The sequence below is a fragment of the Dryobates pubescens genome, chromosome 1 (genome assembly GCF_014839835.1).
Source record: "Dryobates pubescens isolate bDryPub1 chromosome 1, bDryPub1.pri, whole genome shotgun sequence".
Taxonomy (NCBI): domain Eukaryota; kingdom Metazoa; phylum Chordata; class Aves; order Piciformes; family Picidae; genus Dryobates; species Dryobates pubescens.
The window spans coordinates 48,030,676-48,050,915 of record NC_071612.1 but is presented as its reverse complement, the minus strand read 5'-3'; the positions used below and the strand labels follow the sequence as shown (position 1 = coordinate 48,050,915).

General features: G+C 40.8%; 1 protein-coding gene across 1 annotated transcript in view; it reads right to left on the bottom strand.

Annotated features, from left to right (window-relative positions):
• Positions 1-3,663: 3,663 nt before the first annotated feature.
• The window catches only part of TMEM131L (transmembrane 131 like), an 85,984-nt gene continuing 69,407 nt past the window's right edge, over positions 3,664-20,240 (bottom strand). Inside the window, exons 25-35 of the mRNA XM_054165391.1 lie at positions 19,486-20,102; positions 17,288-17,442; positions 15,902-16,026; positions 14,255-14,412; positions 13,163-13,348; positions 12,272-12,350; positions 11,150-11,235; positions 9,722-9,842; positions 6,447-6,535; positions 5,485-5,627; positions 3,664-4,057 (exon numbers count right to left, since the gene is read on the bottom strand). Coding sequence (XP_054021366.1) covers positions 3,779-4,057; positions 5,485-5,627; positions 6,447-6,535; positions 9,722-9,842; positions 11,150-11,235; positions 12,272-12,350; positions 13,163-13,348; positions 14,255-14,412; positions 15,902-16,026; positions 17,288-17,442; positions 19,486-20,102 — 2,038 coding nt within the window. The 3' untranslated portion in view covers positions 3,664-3,778. The remainder of the gene's footprint in view (positions 4,058-5,484; positions 5,628-6,446; positions 6,536-9,721; positions 9,843-11,149; positions 11,236-12,271; positions 12,351-13,162; positions 13,349-14,254; positions 14,413-15,901; positions 16,027-17,287; positions 17,443-19,485; positions 20,103-20,240) is intronic.

Sequence of the window (20,240 nt, the reverse complement as noted above, 5' to 3'; positions counted from 1 at the left end):
TCAAGACAATGAGATGTCTTTAAAACAACCTCTCTAGTTTCACTCCGTGATTATAACCATTTTGTTACCCAGGAATTTGCAGGGGAATTATTTACCTTCCCCTTTACTGCAGGAGGAAATATTTTTAACTGAGCCCAAATCCATCTGCATTCAGTGGACCACTAATTAAGCCACAGATGTCTCCTGATGGCACCAATTATTTCTGGTAACCTTAATAAGCTTGTTACATTCCTTAGTTATTGTTATGAAAAGTTACATGAAATATTTTGCCGAACACTACACAGCTCCCTGGGGAATTACTTCTGATCTGTTCTGGTTTGATTAAAGGGAGTGATTGTTTTCGTTCTTAGCGATAGTTCTCAAGTCGTTTGCAGCTCATTTCCGTTGCCACTTGCTGGCACTTCAACAATTCTGTACAACTTTTTCACAGGTGGTCTTTTCCATACATTTTTTTACTTGTTTGGTTTTTTTTTTTTGGTTGGTTGGTTTTGTTCTCATTGGACTCTACAGTGCATTTACTTCGTTTATTGCTGGTTGCTTGTCTTTTTCAGTGATCTACTCCGTCCAGAATATGCACATTACTCAGGACAGAGACTCAGTGCCAATCAGAACTCTGTGAGGTTGTTAGTTTGTTGCAGATACAAGAAAAGCATCTACTTACACTGAGCACAGCTTTTTAAGTCCTCTCTTCTCTCCTGTGCCTTTGCAGGTCCAAAATTCGATGCACATGCTGTATTCCCTGGATAATGTTCTTCTTGTAACGAACTTCATTGCATTGCAAACCAAATGATCACTTGTTTGTTGGGGTTTTTTTCTCCATATTTATTGTGTTTGTATGCCCACTTTATTCCTCCTGAAGTCTCCTGCCATAGGCAAGAGGTGCAGAGAAAGTGCCAGTGGTTATGACTACTCACGGCTTGGTGCTGCTTTCAGGAGCACTGAGGTTCATATGAACATGTGAATTTTCCTTCAAATCACAAGCAATTATGACTAAACTCCAGAGTACAACGGATTCCCACCCAACACAATGCATTGTGCAAAGCAGCCAAGAGTCCAGGCACTAGGTTCCTGGTCAAGCCAGTAAAATACCACAGTTGTGCAAAGCATCCAGCAATGATCCCATTTTTGTTCCATCAAAACCAAAGGAAGGCTTAGGAGCACCTTCCATGTTAAGCAGTTAAAGCAGGTAAATAAAGCTGCTTTTGACTGTCCCACCTAGTTGTGACCTCCTTAAAGCTAACCCAGCTGCATGGGAAAGCATGGTTTACAGGTTGGCTTTCCACAGAGCTTTCTTTGCAGAACTGTTGATTTACTGAAACCAGAGCAGAAATTTGCTGTTTCTAGTGAAACATTTCAAGACCTGGGATGGCATTTCTGGCTGAAACCAGTAAGTCAGCAGAGCTGATCAGGTCAGCAATGCGGTGAGACTGGCAGGGCCAGAATTCAGGTCTGGGAGCTCAGACCGCTGTGCAGCTTTGCCCACAGGCTGCCAGCTATTCGGAAATGTCTTTTCTGCCCTGCCTTCACATACAAATAAACGTGAAAGCCTCAACATGTCGCTGTCAAACAGTTCTTGTTTTCCAGTCAGCCTGTGTCCAAAGGGCAATTAGTAGCAAAAAGTATGAAACTTGGTCAAGTTCACAGAATCTTTCAAATGGTGACTGGACCCTGAAGGTCTCTATTCTGACCTCCCATGAGAAGCAAGACTGCTACCGTCACTAGAACAGGTCTTCTGTGGCTTCATGCAGCTGCATCATTAACACCTCCAAGCACAGAGATCTCTCCACTCCTTGAGATCTCCTGCAGCACCACCCGCCAAGGCAAATCTTTCATGTTCAACTTAAACCTCCCATGCTAAAACCTGCGACTGCCATTTGCAGTAACACCTGCAGCCACCACACAGATTTTGGTTCTACCATCTTTATGGCTCTCCTTCAAGCAGCTATCTAAGGCTCCACAGACATTCTCTCTTTCTCCAGGCTTAACAAGCCCCCTTGTGGAGGACATCTCCGAATTTAAGGGATGTCTTCCCCTCTTTTTTGATGCCTGAAAGTGAAGATGCCCAGACATGCTCTGCCATGCCAGAAGAAAATGCTCTACAGGAATGGTCAGCAGAGACAGCTTGCACAATGGATTCAGCTCTGACATGGCTGGCAGCCTTTCCCACTCCAAAGATTCAGTCTCATAACACAAGCTAACACAAAGCTGTTCTATGTTGTAGAGTGGTGTGTACTCAACTCTCAAAGAAATACTTGTTTCAGTTCAAGCTCTGGCATTTTCAACAGCAGCACTTAAAAATGCACTGAAACTGCTATTGCAACATGAAGGCTAAAAATATAAACACAAAACATCAGGAGACACTCACAAGAGAAGCTCCTGAAATAAATACTCACTTACCCACACGGCATAAGCATAGCATTGTCCAAGTGACAGCTTGCATTTTTAAGCCAGATAAACAAGCCACAATTCAGCCTTTTTTCTGTTGCCAGTAGTTTACAGCCACAAAAAACTATGTCAGCAATAGAAGTGGCACCACTTGGAAAATCTTTGATTGGCAACAATAGGCAGGTCCCATATTTCTGTTTGGCACGGATGTGTGATGGGTACACTTGACCACTAGCTGTAATTTGGTACAGCTAGCTCAAGAGCAACAGGCCTCATGCCCTGTGGTGAACCTGAGAGCTGGAAAGCTCCTGGCTCACATAGAAAGAAGTGAAGGAGCCTTGGAAAAATATTTCAGAAGGTGGTTTCAAAGCCCAAAATTGCAAGATAACCAAAATCAGAGCTGAAATTAAGACAAATATCTATACTACTGACCAGTAGCCAGCTACTTCACTTTAGAAATATTACCATTAGGATGTACTCAATTTGAGCTCTCCCTAAACTGCAGCTGAACTGCATGGCAGGTGACTTTCTCCTTGAGCAGGGACACTCCTCAAGGCTTGAGATCCCTTACCTGAGACTAAGAGATGCTCCCTTGCCTAAGGTAGAGAGATTCCCTTACTCATAACAGACCCTCACTAAGTGACTGATAGCATGCTGAATACATACTAAGGAGACATCACTAATCTATATTACTATTTGATATTAATTTTTATAAACTTAGTATAAATAATCCCATTAGACATACACCTCTGTCCAAGCCTGACACTAAGACTGGACCTGGCTGCACCTAAGTGCCATCAGTTTCTAAAGCAAGAGGATCCACTCTGAGCATTTTGACTCGATGGGAAGGTCTTCCTTATCCTTTGCATCTCCAGCCTCTGCGTGAATCATCCTAATTTGATTCTAACTCAATTTTCTTTTGTATGCTGAACTCCATTGAACTTACTGAACACTGACAAATCATTTACCTCAGTAAAACTTACTGCTGCTTCCCTCTTTTGAGTGAGGTGCACTCCACTCACCCACGACAAGATGTGCCTGCTTACAGGTATAAGTTTGCACCTACACTACTCCTACTTTATAACACAGAATGTAAACTTCAGAAGCAACACATGCAGTACAGGTTCATGGATGCTTTTAAGAACCTAATACTTTCCTCACACTCAAAAAAAAGGGGGAGTTTTACATTTATAGCCTTCACCTGACAGTAATATCATCCTAATATACTTTGCTTTTTAAATGCACTGAATGCTCAGACTTCAGTAAAAAAAATTTATTTCCAATATAAAAGTGCCAAAATATCCACCAACATTGTTATCTATTCAACAACCAGCTTACTCTAGTAATCAAAATTGCAAGCATCTTTATTCACATTTTTTAAGTCAAAATCCTTTCACACATTTCCACAGTAACCCGAGTCCCTCGAAAGTGGGAAATTTGCATTTCGATTGGCTGCTGTAGTCCATATGTCCAAGTTCATGTAGGCACGGAAGGGGTTAAACCTCGGATAGTATTCCTGCTTACACATAACTGCCTGGTTCTCCACGTGGGTTGAGTGTTGTGTTGTGGCACTGATGGGGCAGCAGCTTTCATAAACATCACTCTGAGGTGCCCAGATGGAACCAAAAAGTCCAGACATTGGAGACAAGCTTCGGGTGCTTGAGAGGTAGGGCTGCAGGGCAAGATAAAATCAGCATGGGAAACTGCAAAACGGACCATTTGCCACAGAAAACATGGAGATCTAGTACTAAATGGGGGGGTGGGGGGGGGAACAGCATTTATGTAGAGAACTTAGAAAACACATCAGTAGAAAACTACACACAAGTTAACAAAGGAATAAGGTTGCTGAAAATATTACAGCAGCCTTAAGTGTGTATGTGCAAAGTCACTTTGATAAACGAAGCCATACGAGCTCCTCCCTGCATGGCATCGATGTTACTGTGACAGGAACACAATATGCAGATCTGATCAGGCTCTTCAGAAAAAGAAGGTAGAAATAGAAGAAACATGCACCAGAGTTAAAATTAAAAGAGAAGGACGTCTGAGAAATTACCAAAAAAAAGTCACTTTTTTCACTACTTTCAGTATGTGCTAGTACTGACATTGGGAGCTAGGGAATTTAGTTAGAAAGCTTTGAAAGCTTATAAAGAACCTCCTGGAGGGCAAGATGTGTTAGTCTGTGAGCAAGTCTCTTGGAGAAGGTCATGGAAGTCTTGGGACTTTTAAAAAGTGAATGAAACACTGAAATGTGTTGTGGGGTAAAGCTCGCCAGGGAAATGGACTGAATTATCTAATGTAGTTTGCAATCTCTGCCTTCTGTGTTTCCTGGCATTCCTGAATAAATATGAAATACAGCCACATTTATTTTAGCAAACAGTCTTCTACCAGTTTTACCAATTCTTAACACAGCAGAATTTTCACTTTTGTACTTGGAAATACTTCTTGCATTATTTGGTTAGTTTTCTTCTAAATAAACCTACTGCCAATAAAGAAAAAAAGAATTCCAAAGTAAAAGATTTTGAACTATGAGCAAAAGAGAAAGTTGTTACAATTAACTGAAGTTACTGCACTGCACTATGGGGTGACATAAATACAGCTAGTCTGGAGTGTAGCAGGTCAAGTTGGTACTGAGAAATCTGCACAAATCCAGCTTAAAACACTTGGATTTCCTAGGGAAAAAAAGCCTGTCCAAGACACTGAGAGCAGCTGTCCATTAAGTACTACAATTTCCAAATCTCTTTGGGTTTTGCTGTCAGCACTTTGTGTGTTTCACCCTCATCTGGAAAGGTTGATTTTGATAGGAAAGAGTCTCAGTAGACTACGCAAGTACAAAATGGTTTTCCATATGTGAGATTATTTTAGTCAATTTTCAGGCAAAAGGATCTGTTTTAAAATTTCCCAGACGAGGTCCAGTAACTATCTTGATCAGCAGCTGGGAAAAAGCCAGGCTACCAATGTCAGCATCAAACATGTACATCAGGTTACTTAAAGGATTTGTGAAGAACTAACCCAGAGCAACAGGTAGGGGAAAGACAGGAACGCACTGGGAAGGCTTTGAAGAGGCACACACAGGCAGTGGCCCTCAGTGACAATACTCACAGTGGAGCTGACATAACTGGCAGGCTCCCAGGTAGGTGGCATATTGGGAGGTACATTCCAGGTGGAGGGACAATTCTGGTCAATGAAGGCTGAATTCTGCACTGCTGCAGTACCTGGGAAACCACTGGGGTAGTTCATGTTTTCTGCAGTTGATAAAAGCAGGAAGACAAAATAAGGCTTTTGCAGCATAAACACTACTAACATTTCCATGCAGGAGCATTGAATCTTCTTGGAGCGAGCCAGGCTGGAACCGATCTAAGCCTTCAGTGAGTTCAGGCAAGCAAAGCAGCAAAGCATAAAAACTTCTGTTAACAAGACTACCAGTCTGTAGTAGGGACCCACTAACAAATTGCTATCAGAAGGACGGCATAAAGAGTTGGCAATCTCTCTACTGGAAACCAGTCTTTATTAGCCACAGAACGTGCATGGCAGAGCCTGCCCGGGCTTCATTGCCAACATACCTCAGCTCTAAGCACCCGAGGGACCTCTGCGCTGCCTGTGATACTGTGGCCTGACCTTTAATTATTGCTTAGGTAATGCTAAAGAATTCTATGTTGCTGCCAGTGTGCTTTCTGAGCCAAGAAACTCTAGCCTGGAAAGGTAATTGGTCACAAGAGGCATTCTGTTTCACACGCTGGAAGGCAGAAGTCTGCCAGAAGGGAAACAAAGAAAATTGTGCAAAAAGATTTGTGTAATACTGTGGTCACGAGCATTTCTACTCCCTCTCAGAGTCCTGTATATTGGCATTTCAAGCTTAATAACTCCATATGAAGATTAGTCTTCTCATCCACCACACGCAGACGTTGTTTATTACTACACAGCACCCGCTCAGCTGGAAACTGTAAAGTCCACTTAAGCAACGAATGTCCAGATGTTTATGAACATGCTCAGCCTTTTGTTCTACAAAAGGTAAGATTAAAAAACATGCTCAGTGATAATTCATAAGCTTTATTTCATCCTACCTTCTGAGAAAGCACCATATTCATTCATCTCTACTGGACAATACATGTTGGAAAACTGGCTGTCACAAGCTGCGTTCCAGTCAATGAAGCTGTCCCAAGAAAGAGAAAAGGCTGCGTCAGAATAACTCACAGAACTTCTGAAAAGAATTGTAAAAAAAATATTTAATGTAAAGCTGTTGAATGCAAAATGTCTGTAGCTGGTGATGAGGCTTTTCACATCCTGCTTGCCAGTTCTGCCAGTATCTACTCTGTGCCACTACACACAGTTGATAATCACAACTTCTTCACTGAGCTATTTTTTTTCTCCTCTGACAGGATGAACAACTTGTAATGACAGCTACCAGAGTCCTGCAGCAACTAACTGCAAAAATGTGATTTTAAATAGAAGGATACATGATGGCAGTGCAGTGGATGTGGTTTATCTTGATCTGAGGAAAGCATTTGACACTACTTCCCACAGCTTGTAGCTGAACAGAGGAAGTGTGGTCTAGATGATTGGGTAGTGAGGTAGACTGTGAACTGGTTGAAGGAAAGAATTCAGAGAGGCCAGAGAGTTGGGCAGGGAGAAATTTGATGAAATACAAAAAGAACAAGTGTAGAGTCTTGCACCTGGAAAAGAACAACCTCACATATCAGTATAGATTGAGGGCCGATCTGTTGGAGAGCCGCTCTGAGGAAAAGGAGCTAGGAGTCCTGGTGGCAGGATCCCCATGAGCCAGCAATGTGCCCTTGAGGCCAAGAAGACCAATGACATCCTGGGATGTATTAGAAGAAAGAACATCTCCCTTTGTGAGGAAATGCTGAGGAAGCTGGGGCTCTTTAGCTTGGAGAAGAGACTGAGAGGTGACCTCATTAATGTTTATAAATATATGACAGGCAAGTCTTGGGAGGACAGAGCCAGGCTCTTCTCAGTGATGTCCAATGACAGGACAAGGGGCAATGGGTGCAAGCCAGTGCATAGGAGGTTCCATATAAACATAAGGAAAAACCTTTTCCACTGCATGACAGAGCACTGGAACAGGCAGCCCAGAAAGGCTGTGAAGTGTCCTCTGGAGATATTCGAAGTCTACCTGGACACATTCCTATGTGACCTGCTCTAAGTGATTCTCCCCTGCCATGGGGGCTGGACTGGATGAGCTTTTAAAGTCCCTTCCAACCCTTAACATTCTGTGGTTCTCCATTCCTCAAGCATTTGAATGCTTAAGAATAGCAATTAAAATGTGGTTTGCTACTTTTCAACCATATGTGTTGAAGTGTTGTTAAACCATTATGTTTGTTAAACTACACATTAATTTGTAGGGATTATATGTGCTTTAATTAGAATTATTTCAGCATTTCAAGAAGACTACTTTTGAAAAGTAATTCTTCAGAGATATGTCAGAAGTGAAATGAGCCCTGCTATGCAGTGAGCCTGAAGTAGTACAAGTAATCTGGGCAAGGTAAGCAACATAAAAGGATTCCATGTTGTGCTAGTTCAGTTTTACTATTTAGGCAAGAAGCTATATAATCACTACTATATCTGAATAAATAAACCAATTTTGCACATAAAGGCCTAGTGGAGATAGCTGTATGAAAGCAAAGTAGTGCAACACAGAGTCTGCCACAAATCACCATGTATTTCATCTGACTTCAGAGTCTGACTGACCATTGGCCATTGCTGCCAATCATTAGGGCTGCAGTCTGTTGACAAGTTAGAACTGAGGTTAGCAGGCTCATTTAGGTCACAAGACCATCACTTGAGGGTTTCTGTGTTACCACTGTCACTTCAAATGACAGCATATGACCTGAAGAACTGGTTGTATTTCACTGCCATGTGATGGCAGAGTATTTCATCTCACAAGTTTGTAGTGTGTCTTTCATTAAATTTGCAGTGTGGAAAAACTGAAGAGTAAGAATTACTCAAGTTCATAACTACAGGAAGATCAACCCAAATCTACAGAGTCTGAAACAGTGAGATCTATTTAACTTTTATACTACCTTCAAACTGGACTGCTTGCCTTTATTAAACAATGTCTGTTTATGCCATTTAACTGTAGTACACCCGGGGATATATATTTATCAAGAGGACAATAAACCTAAGAGTCAGGTGCTCCACCTGGCCATTGAAAAGAAGGGGAAGAAAACAAGAGCTTTCCAAAAAGCACTTAATGACATCTGAAAGACATTCTGGAATATACAGATATGATCAGGAACAGTAGTGACTTTGTCTTAGGAAAATTAATCATGATATACTAATGAAAGAGCATAAACAGCTACAACTAAAACTGAAGTGACATAGAAATAATCATAGAATCAATAAGGTTGGAAGAGACCTCAAAGATTATCAAGTCCAAACTGTCACCACAGACCTCATGACTACTAAACCATGGCACCAAGGGCCATGTCCAATCCCCTCTCAAACACCTCCAGGGATGGTGACTCCACCACCTCCCTGGGCAGCACATTCCAACTCTCTCTGTGAAGAACTTTCTCCTCACCTCGAGCCTAAACTTCCCCTGGCGCAGCTTGAGACTATGTCCTCTTGTAGCCCCCCTCCTGGCTACAACCTCCCTTCAGGTAGTTGGAGACAGTAGTAGGTCTCCCCTGAGCCTCCTCTTCTCCAGGCTAAACAATCCCAGCTCCCTCAGCCTCTCCTCATAGGGCTTGTGCTCAAGGCCTCTCACCAGCCTTGTTGCCCTTCTCTGGATACGTTCAAGAGTCTCAATGTCCTTCTTAAATTGAGGGGCCCAGAACTGGACACAGTACTCAAGGTGTGGCCTAACCAGTGTTGAGTACAGGGGCACAATGACTTCCCTGCTCCTGCTGGCCACACTACTCTTGATGCAGGCCAGGATGCCATTGGCCCTCTTGGTCACCTGGGCACACTGCTGGTTCATGTTCAGCCAGCTGTCAACCAGTACCCCCAGGTCCCTTTCTGTCTGGCTGCTCCCCAGCCACTCCAACCCCAGCCTGTAGCACTGCATGGGGTTGTTCTGGCCAAAGCGCAGCACCTGGCACTTGGACTTGTTGAATGTCATCATGTTGGACTCTGCCCATCTGTCCAGCCAGTCAAGATCCCTCTGGAGAGCCCTTCTACCCTCTAACTCATCGCTCCCAACTTGCTGTCATCTGCAAATTTGCTAATGACTGACTCAATCCCCTCATCCAGATCATCAATGAAGCTACTGAACAATCTCCTGCCTTACAAGTATTGTAAAATGAACTCAAGTACAGTTTTCCACACCACAGAAACTTGAAAAGTGTTATCCATACTGCTTACATAAAACATAACTTGCCTGTTGTGGACAGAGGGGGTTTCTTGGATCATGCATGGTATATTATTCTCAAGGTTGTAGTTTAAACTGTTTGTCATGCAAACTGGCTGGGCAGGCCACAAGTCTCCTGTTGGGTAGAGACCTAAAAAGGGAAAAGGAAATGAAATACAGAACAACAGGGGGGAGACTCCACAAACTGAATAGCACAATGACACTTTATTCTCATATCCACAAGACAGACACTATGCTACACACACAAAAAAAATCCAGAATTACTAACCAATCTGTTTTTATTGTGATTAATATCCACCTTTAAGCAAACCTGAAAATTTCTACCAGTTAAAATAAATAAATAAATAAATTTTAAAAAAATAAATATATATAAAAGAGACGTCTTGGATCAAGAATCTGAAATTCAACAAAATAGGGCAAGGAATCCTTACAAAGAGTCTTTAAGTCATCAGCCACCAGCACCAACACTGCACTCCTTCCTCACAGCAGGACAGACAGCAGGGAGGTGGATTCCCACTAGCCTCCAGATCACCCCCATGCCATCCGTCACAAACTACTTCTGAAGGCCAAATGCACAAATGCAGCAGGAACTGGGTTGTGGTTTCAACAGAATGACCAAGCAACAAATGAACTTGTTAAGGCTGTATTTAGCCCATAGGGCATATATTCATTGTGCTGCTCTCTATGCACTGAGTGCCCTGACTGCCCACAGACACTTGAGTTCCTACCAACTGTAAGAACAGGCAGCTGGAAAATTCCAAATTAGCAGTGACAATAGTTGCAAAGTTAGCTCTACTCCATTATTTTATGTGAGAGATGTTATGAATATTGATGCCATGGAAGAAGTTTAAGCAGCATGTGGATCCTACCAGACACAGGTTAAGCCTAAAGCAAAAGGGATAGCCATGGGAGGGCAGCTCGGCTGCACAAAGAACCATGTGTCTTAACTAGCTGTCAAACTACACCTTACCATGTAGCTTGTTTCTTTCATGGATCCTCCTCAACAAATTAGTGTTACTTCCCTTTGAGATGTGAACAACGAAAATTCAAGATTTTTGATAGCCCAACCCAACCACATTCAGTATTGCTCTCAAAGAAAGTCCTGACTGTGGTAATTTAGAGAGAAAAAGGGTCATAGCTGATTTGATGCCAAGCTCTTGATCTCCCAACCACATTACTTTTGGACATAAATCTGAGCAAAAAAAGAGGAGGAAAAAACAAAGGATATTTAAAATGTGAGTTGAAAGCTACACACTGTCTTCACACTGACGGTTTTAAGTGTTTATTTTGCTAACTTTGCTCTTAACTTTCGAAGTGAGTCAAGTTCTAGTAACAGGATGTCTATAAACCTGGTGTATAAAAGTGTTACTAACCACATTACTGAAACTGCCTGATAAAGTGTGTAAAAAAGATTCAGATATTAATAATGCAACTGACCTTTACTTTTGTCAGGATCTGCAGCTATGTCAGTGAAATTAGGACATAACGTTTCAGGATATTGGGGGATGCTGTTCATGTCTCTGCTGAATGAAAAGAAAATTTGATTTCTTAAGTCTAGACACTTATGTTTGATAATCCAAAGTATGCAACGGAATCATACAGATGTAAAAAATACTCTAGTGAACACCACGATTGCTACTGCTTTCCCACTTTTTCTTGAATTTCCTTACTCTGAATTAGCCACTTCCATTTCTTAAAAGGTTTTCTTTTCCAATTAAAAGCCATCTACATGCAAAATTATTAAAATTAATACATCTTTAATTGCCCCACTTCTATTATTAAGGTATCAACCCACTGCAGATTCACTGAACAGTTCTTCTCTAAAACTGGAAAGGAAGCTACGGTCCATGAAGATGAGCAGGGTTTCTCATAATCTTTCAATGCTCCCAACAACTTTCAGGCAGGTTTACTTTTTATGTGCATGAAGACACATAGGCACACATGAACATTTCATACTCATTGAATTCCATCAAATAAAATAGTCAAAATGAATGGAAAGGGAACATTTTCAAGCACCAGAATCCCACAGGAAAAGGATTAAATTACTTCTGCTAGTGAAAACAGAAAGTCATGAATGAGAAGTGAAATGAGGACTGGTATCAATATGAATTTCAAGATGCTATCTCTACTATAGTAAAGAGGTAGAAAAGAATGTGGGGAAGGGGGAATCAATTTTCATGCTGTATATCCTAGGAGATTAAAAGAACAACATCAACTTGCAAGTCTCACTTCCACACTGTTTTTTTAAACCATTATTACTTTACTATAACCAAGTCGTAAGGGACGTGTAAGTTGGTGAGATCTGTAAGAAACGAGAGGGGAAAAACAATTTCCTTTTTCCCCCAATTTTATCTTACATTTGGAATTGTTTGTCATATTTCCCCAGTATAATCCATTTTGGATGTATTTTTTCAAGTACTGAAAAAGATTCTTCTTCCAACAAATAAGGACAATTAGATGCTCACAAAAACCAACAAGCCAACAGATAAGCATAATTTATCAAACTGAGGTTGGTGCTGTTCCTTTAATGCCTTACAGGTGTAGGTTCAAAAATTTTACCTGGTATTGCAGATGTTATGAGACAGATTTAAAGTGATAGGAGTTTCAGATGGAAAATCATTTTGTGAAATATTCTCTCCTAAAGAAAAGAATGACTGTGAAAATCAAAAGATCCTAAAAAAAGAAGTTTGCACAGAATATCCATACACACAAATAGAATCATCAGTGGTTGTTTTCCTCAGACTGGAATATCACTAACTGCATTCACTTCAAAGGGTGCTCTCTAAGTCTACATGGTCCTAAATGTATTTTATGACTTAAAAGTTATTACTACACTCTTAATGGAGAGGCTCCTTGCTACTTTCAAATTAATTCTGAATTTGAAATGACTTTTTTTTGTAAGAGGTATTATAATTTGAACAAACAGAAAAGTAATGTACGTGTAATTCATTATCTATTAGATTGAGGTTCGGATACTTCACACACTTAGCTATCCAGGTCCAGTAGTGTCAGATCTGCTCTCACATATTCCTCATTTGTGGATTTATTAGATAGCCATAACACTTTCATGAGAATAATGTGATGTTACATAAATTCAAAGGCAGAAATTGCTTTCACTAGTGACTTTCCATTCTTTCATCTTCCCATGAAAACTAATTGTTCAGTGAGGGGCCTGACACTTTCTCTGTAGCCTAACAGCTCATCTCCATCCCCAAAATCTGTGGGTTTGTTTGGTTATGTTTGGGTTTGTTTGGTAGGGGTTTTTCCCCCCCCCCCCTTTTTTTTTTCCCCACAAGTACTAAGTCATTTAAACCTGTCCTCATGTTTCTCATGAACCTGCTGTTCCCTACAGCAGGAAAGTTATGTGCCCCATGCCATGGTACCCCTTTCTATTCAGAAGGCGGCTGAAACTGCCCACTAATGTGCAGAGGTGATAGTTGCAGAACTTACTGGATGGAAGAAAATGCCTGGCAGTAATCATGGGCTTTTTATCTCCATCTGAACTGCTGGTACTGCTCCAGCTTCCCCAGCTCCCACGACTGGCACGAACACTTCCTGATGAACTTCCACAATCTGAGCTTGAATCAGAACAAAACTTCTCCAAACACTTCTTTTTGGACCGTTGATAAAAGCTTTCTAAAGGCATTGAAAAAAACAGTAATAAAAACCAACAAAACACCCAAGACAAAACATCTGAGTAAGTCTTTCAGCTGAAGATTCCATGAAAAGTCAACTAAAACATGCATGTACATGGATTCTCTGAATCTACTAATGACTGGACAGAAAATAGTATTTAGTAATAGCCTCAAGATCAACACACCAGCCCCTACCATAAGGGGCTTATGGCCTACGTGATATCCCCAGTACAATGAATGCAAGTGAGGATACAGTGCAATCTGAGGCAGTAGTCTGAAACAGGAAGCCCGTTCTCTTCTTTGAAATATAAAGTCAATACTTCAAACAGGAAATGTATCCTGGCTGCAGGAACAGGCATACTAAAAGCAAGCGACAAATGCTGCAAGTAATGAACTCCTAAGTGCTACATTCTCCACTCTTACTATCTTGTCAGGGAGGCAAAGGAAAATAACCACTGATACCTTCTTCAACCCTTCTCTTCCTGAAAGCCAGGGTTAAAGGAGTTGATTAAAACTCTGATGAAAAAGCAAGAAGTGAGAACCCAAGCTAGAGGTGTTTCTAAAAAAAATGACCTATTTTAATGGTAGCCTTTGCAGTACTCTGCTTCAGCTAGTAGCAGCTTTAATTGGAACCCACAAGCAAACTACCAGTCCTTCACTCAGGAGTGATGGATTATGACTTCAGACTGATTCGTCTGGTGATTTGTATCACCGACCAACCCTACAGAGAAAGCACATAGAGCCCTTCAGAAGTGAGAAGGTATTATTTCAGGCACTGCATCATGCCAGTCCCATCACAGTTTGAAAGGGAGAGAGGCACAAGTCTCTCAAGGAAGGAATACAGTTCTACTGCCACAAAAGGCATGTTCCATTTCTTCCCCCATTTAAAATAATGAAGATTGCGTACCTGTTTCTCCCTGTATGGACAAGCTCCCAGCTTTTTGGTCTGCTTTACAGTTTTCCCCGTTAACCTGAGGACACCATGCTCTTATTCCAATATTCACTCTTAGATCCGGCCTTTCAAATTCACTGCACATATGCTTCAGCTCACTCTGCTCAGGGACCCTAGTACAACCACACCCAGAGAAACATGTTTATGGTTTACATTTCAGCGGCATTTTCCTTTTTCAGGCACTAAACACAAACTCACACAACTATTGAGGCAGGATGCAGGGTCAAAGAATAGGATTAGGTGTCTTACTGCCTAACTTAACAGAAAACTATAAAACCTTTCCCAAAAATGCACCATCCCAACACAGAGCCTACTGCTGCTCAGGTGAAGAAGCAAAACAAAGTGTGTGTGTGTATACAACTCCATTCTCTAATGCACTTGCAGAAGGCAATCATATCTTACTGTGATAAGCACAGTCTAGAACTATATAAAGATGTACATACATAGAAAAATGTATGTACATTATATCTGTTTCACATAAATAGAATGAAACCATCATCTGAAGTGATCTTAAGTTTTTGCTACTAAAACTGAACTATCTGGATCCAGTATTTTAATTGTAGAGTATTAACAGGAAACTAATAAAATCCAGGTGTCAAGTTTCTATAGGAAGGAAATGGTTACATCTTAAGTCATAAAGTAGCAACAGCTGAAGCAGTTCAAGAAACAGACAACAAATTTCATTATTTTGCTTCCATTTTTTCCTATGTACAAAGATGTGCATCCTGCAAAGTTTTACACACGTGCTGACTTCCCACATAACGAAACTGTAACAGCCCCTTCAGATTTACAACCTCCTTGGTTAAGTCCACTGACCTCAAGAGGACCACTCACAATAAAAATTAAGTCTGTGAAGGCTTTGTAGGATCATGACCTTAAGTCAAAGGGCTAGGGGAGGGGAAGGAGGAGGAGGATTTTCTCCTCACAAGCCTTTCTAACTGGTATTTTTTAATAACCATCCAAACAACCCACATTTAAAATACATAAGTAGCTTACAGTAGACTTCAGAACTGCATTTAAGCCAGCCTCAGGGTGGGAAGGGGAAAAAAAAAGGCATCTCAAGGTGCTCTCAATATTCTTTTGAGCCCAGTGCTGCTCTCAGCTTTTCAGTCATTATAGAAAAAATGCAAACTACTGCCTACATATTTCTTTTTCTCTTCCAAAACCACTAGGAGACAACATTTCCTCCATTACTCAATGTAGCAGATGATTCTCCTGAAGGAGGAACCGCTTCCACAATGTTGTTTTCCTTTTTCCACTGAAGAGAACACACCATGGATTTTATCCATACAATCACAATGGAAAGGAAGCTCAATATCCAAACTTCAGAAATGGTAAATTCCAGACTATAACTGAGAGCAACCACTGCAGTGCAGAATGGGGTGAGTCTGTGTACATGCAGATTTACAAATGGAAAATTTTATCCTTTTTTGTGTGCTGGTGATACTTAGTACTGCATATTCTTAAAAATAAAGGCTCAGGCCAGGATTAAAATGTTTATTTAAAATAGACAAAGCAATCCTGCCTAATGTACTACCCAAACCCTGCAGAAACATTACAGTACCTCTGAATTTCTTCACAATTTGGTGAGGCAATACCTACCTTGAAGATATATTAACATTCTTCTTCTTGTTTTTTCTAGATGTTCTATTTCTATTCCAATTCATATTTGGTAAATTTCCTTCCTTCTTCTCCTGAGGTGGCTTCTTCCTATATGCATCTTCTTGCTAAAGATAAAAATACAAGTTGGGACAATACATACATTATAAAATTAAGTAAATTAACTCCACTGGATTCGTCTAGCTACATTTCTCTGGACAAAAAAAAACTGACCCAAATGCATAGTTACTTAGTGATTTAGTGCTTTACCACAGCACATCCTCTTTCCAGCACCATCAATTTGACCAGCTTTCCAAGACTATGTCCTTCAAGGCACCAACTGCTGATGAGAAAGCAATTTTTGAATTCCCAGTGTTAGCATTTTCCCCCTCACAGCATCTAACTCTGACTTCCAGGGAAATTAAAAAAATAGGGGGAGAAAAATGAAAGCAGTCATTAAAATTCCCAATGTGCTAAAACCAAAAAACATCTGCCAGATTTATGATCAGTTTGTGTGCAAGTTCAGCAACCATAAATCCTCCTTTTCCTCAGCAGCTGGAGGGAAGCATTCATTTGAATTACAACTGAGGAAATTATGGGGTAAGTTAACCAACAAATATTAGCAAACTGAGCACCATCAGCCACACATGGAAAGAAGTCTGTAACAACACTTCCTAAAAAAGACTGGCTGCCTTTTCTGATACATATTCCTCAAGCATGGTAAGCAATTCCTTCTCATACATTTTGACTGGGATTCCCATCAGGTAGACAGGAAACAAACCTAATCCAAATTCTTGGTCTTATTAATTACCAGATGAAGTTCTTCAAGCATTTCATGCTGTCTGCAACAAAGGTACAACTCTGTGTTTACTGCGCTCAGAAACCAGGAATGAAGAATAATCCTTCTCAGCAGCTTCCAAACTGTTCTGCCCACTATACTACCAAATGCAAATTTATGAGGCAAAGCCCTCTATTTGGAGATCAGGTCTGCAAATGAAGACTGATATGCCCATCTAGGACATCCCCTTGCCCCCCTTCCCTAAGTATGTTCCCACATCATTACTGTGGCTGATAGCTGGCAATAGATTCCAGTATGCTTGTGCCGGCTGACAATAATGAAGAGTATTTCTGATTGTGATACAGCCAATATCACAATACAAGGGCTGTTTTCATTTTTACCCAAACTGTTCATCATTCTATAAAGCAGCATTAATACACAATGGATATGGGACTGCACAACTGCACTCTTCCTCATTCAACTGATTTACACTGATCGGATCTATGGCTATAAATAATAGCCTCTACAAAGATGTACATATCTGCACGTGTATACATATGAACAACAAATATCATTTTCGGTTTGAAAAGCAGAAAGATCACAATAGAAACCTCAGAAGAAGTAATCTCCTCCTTTGTACAGCATGGAGTCTCTTCCTTGGGTCCTTTATTGATTTTTTTCTCTGTGGAAGGCTTGAGGTTGATCTGCTTTTTTAGAGACTCACAGTTTTCTGTTTCATTCCTGAGAGGCACTTGCTGGCTATTCCCTACAATTAAAAAGCAACATCAGTTTGCTTGGGAAGGGAATGAATTCCAAATCTTAACCATATTATTTTCTACCTTTCTTCAGTAACAGACTTGTAGTGCTTTACTAAACACAGGGACACTAACCTCTAGGCCATTAATGCTGAAAATACCAAAACCAAAAGCTAATGCTGTACACAAATTCTTACAGCAGCTGCAAAAAGTAGTTCTTTATTGACTCATGCTTGTGGGCACACCACTCCTAGCAGATGAATAAATTACCCAGGTCCTGCTCATTTCATCTAAATTTGAGCTCTTTGCATCCCAGGACACAGCTCTGTAAAGTAGAATCTGAAGCCAGAGAATACTGGGCTAAAATACTGGGTGGAGAAGAGACTTCAGAAAGAGGTAGATGAAAATAAGAACAGTCCACTCAATGCTTCATATCTCTGCATTAAGAACCCTCTGCACTGACTATAAAGAAAAGGGAAGTTAGCCTTTCTTTGGGATGAGTTCCTCATTAAAAATACATCTTTTGGAGTGTCTTGTGAGGAAGAACAATTATTCTTGTGTAACAAACTCGAAGAGATGAGAAAATGAGAGTAAAACTCTCTTAACAACTAGATGAGCTGCCCAGTCAAATCACAGTTTTCCATGTGGGCCCTGCCAATGCTGGACAGGACAGAATTAACTTCAGCTCTGACTGGTTCCCAGTATCTCAGGTATCTACATTATAGCCACAGTGATCTGTTACCCAGACTCTCTGCATGAGAAATGTCACCACTTATTGTGGTGGTCATCTTTAATGAGAAAGGCACACCCAAATGTGTTTATGGTTTCCTATCTAGCAGCAAACTACAACTTCCTAACTCTGAGTCAGCCACTCTCTTCCCTCTGGAGCAGGAAATCATGATGATTGCAAAAGGAGCCCAAGTGAATGAAATACCAGAGACAACAAGCAAAGGAAGCTGCTCTGTTGTGCTCCAGCATACAAACATGTGCGTATCTCAGATTCTGAATGTATCACATCCATAACCATTATTTCCACAGCCTGTACTTAGTTACTTTCCTGTGCTTCACAGACACAGTTAAGATGTAATTACTGATCTTGCCCCCCCAATCTAATTTCCTAATTCAAAGCAAAGAACAAACAGGAGCACATGAATAGCGTCCAACTACTTTTAAAAGCATGCAAAATTATCCTGTTTCCACTTAAGACAGTTGGTTGATCTCACAGGTAACAACAGGTTAGCAATATGTCCAGGGTAACTACACACATCAGTAGAGCCTGAAATCCCTTTGTGGTGGTTCACTCACTAAACTCTGCCATAGCTACAGGAAATGGCAGTACTCGGTGTTCAACTACTTTGCCAAGTACCTAAGTAGAGCCAGGGGATATGCTCTCCATCTGTTCCTAAAATTGAGTTGTGAAGTCAAGAGGCAAGATTTTCCAGAGAGGTTCCACAGTGGGGGGGGGAAGAAAGAAACAAACAACAAAAAAGAACCCCACCAAAAACCCCCAAGATGAAAAAAATAGAGCTATACAATTACTAAGAGAAATCTTGATCTGCTGATTCCTACAAAATACAGTTTCGCAACACTCTGATGCCAGCTGCTGTTATTTCAGGTGGTTTTATCAAAGGAGTTCTGAATACTCAGTACTAAACACTTCTGTTTGGCGATGAAAAATCAGGTGCCAGATATTCACTGCACTTGAAAAATTTCAAAGTGGGATGTTTCTAAATATTTGCCAGGAGTAATTTGTTTCATATAAGCAGATCTGTGACATCAATTATTTTAACCATGAAAATACTCCAACACGAGCTTTAGCTCTGTAACCAAAAATCCAAAGTTATGATTTACGAAACGACTTCTAATGCAAGCTGTTTCCTTAGAAAAGTGAACAGAGAAATCACAGTGAGCACACAAGAAATACCACATCTCCTTGTCTCACACAAAAAACCAAAATCCTGATCACAGTCAGCTGAGCAGAAGATTTCACCCAGTAATTTCAACTGACATAAATGGGGGGGGGGGGAGGGGGGGTGGGAAACATTAAAAATTACCACTAGGTTTCCTGGAAATTTCTTGCAGTTCCGGCTGTTGCTGAGGTGAATTTCTGGACAAGTGACTTTCGGGTAGCTTCTTGGATATCTTCACAGGACAGAACTCCTGTTCTTTGAGCTCAACTAGATTTTCTGAACTTTTAAGGTTAGTTTCCTTAGGAAACATACATGTTTGAAGATCTTCCTTCAGACCACATTCTGAAGAAGTATTTTTTATGAGAACTGTGTTTTTCAGTGCACTTTCATCTTTACCCAGAAAGTTTTCTGGAAGAGTTAAATTCTTGTTAACATTTATGCCATTTGCATATTTTAGAGTTACCCAGTTCTCACTGACAACATCAGTGCAAATGTCCTCTTTTGGTGCTGAGATTTGGTTCTCTGCAATCTGATTCTGTTTCTCATCAGTAGCTGCAATGGCACTGCTAGCCGCTGTGTTTGGTTTCTGCTTACTGTAGTAAACCGAACATTTGTGTTTCTTCTGAGAGTGGCTGTATGTCGCAGGACTTCTCTTAGCTGCGTTCTGACTTCGGCTGGAAGAAGTGCCTACAGACAGGAAGCCCTTCCCTTTACCTTTATCTGAGGAACTGTATGAATCCATAAATGTCTTGCAGCTTCCCCTGGAATGAAAATTCAATTATTTGGGATTTGTTTTATCTACAAAGCTATCATGAACTGTTTTATGAGATATTCTGTAAGAAAAGAAAGGGAGGCCTATTCACAAGCCATTAAACTGCATGATAGCAGGCCAAAAATAT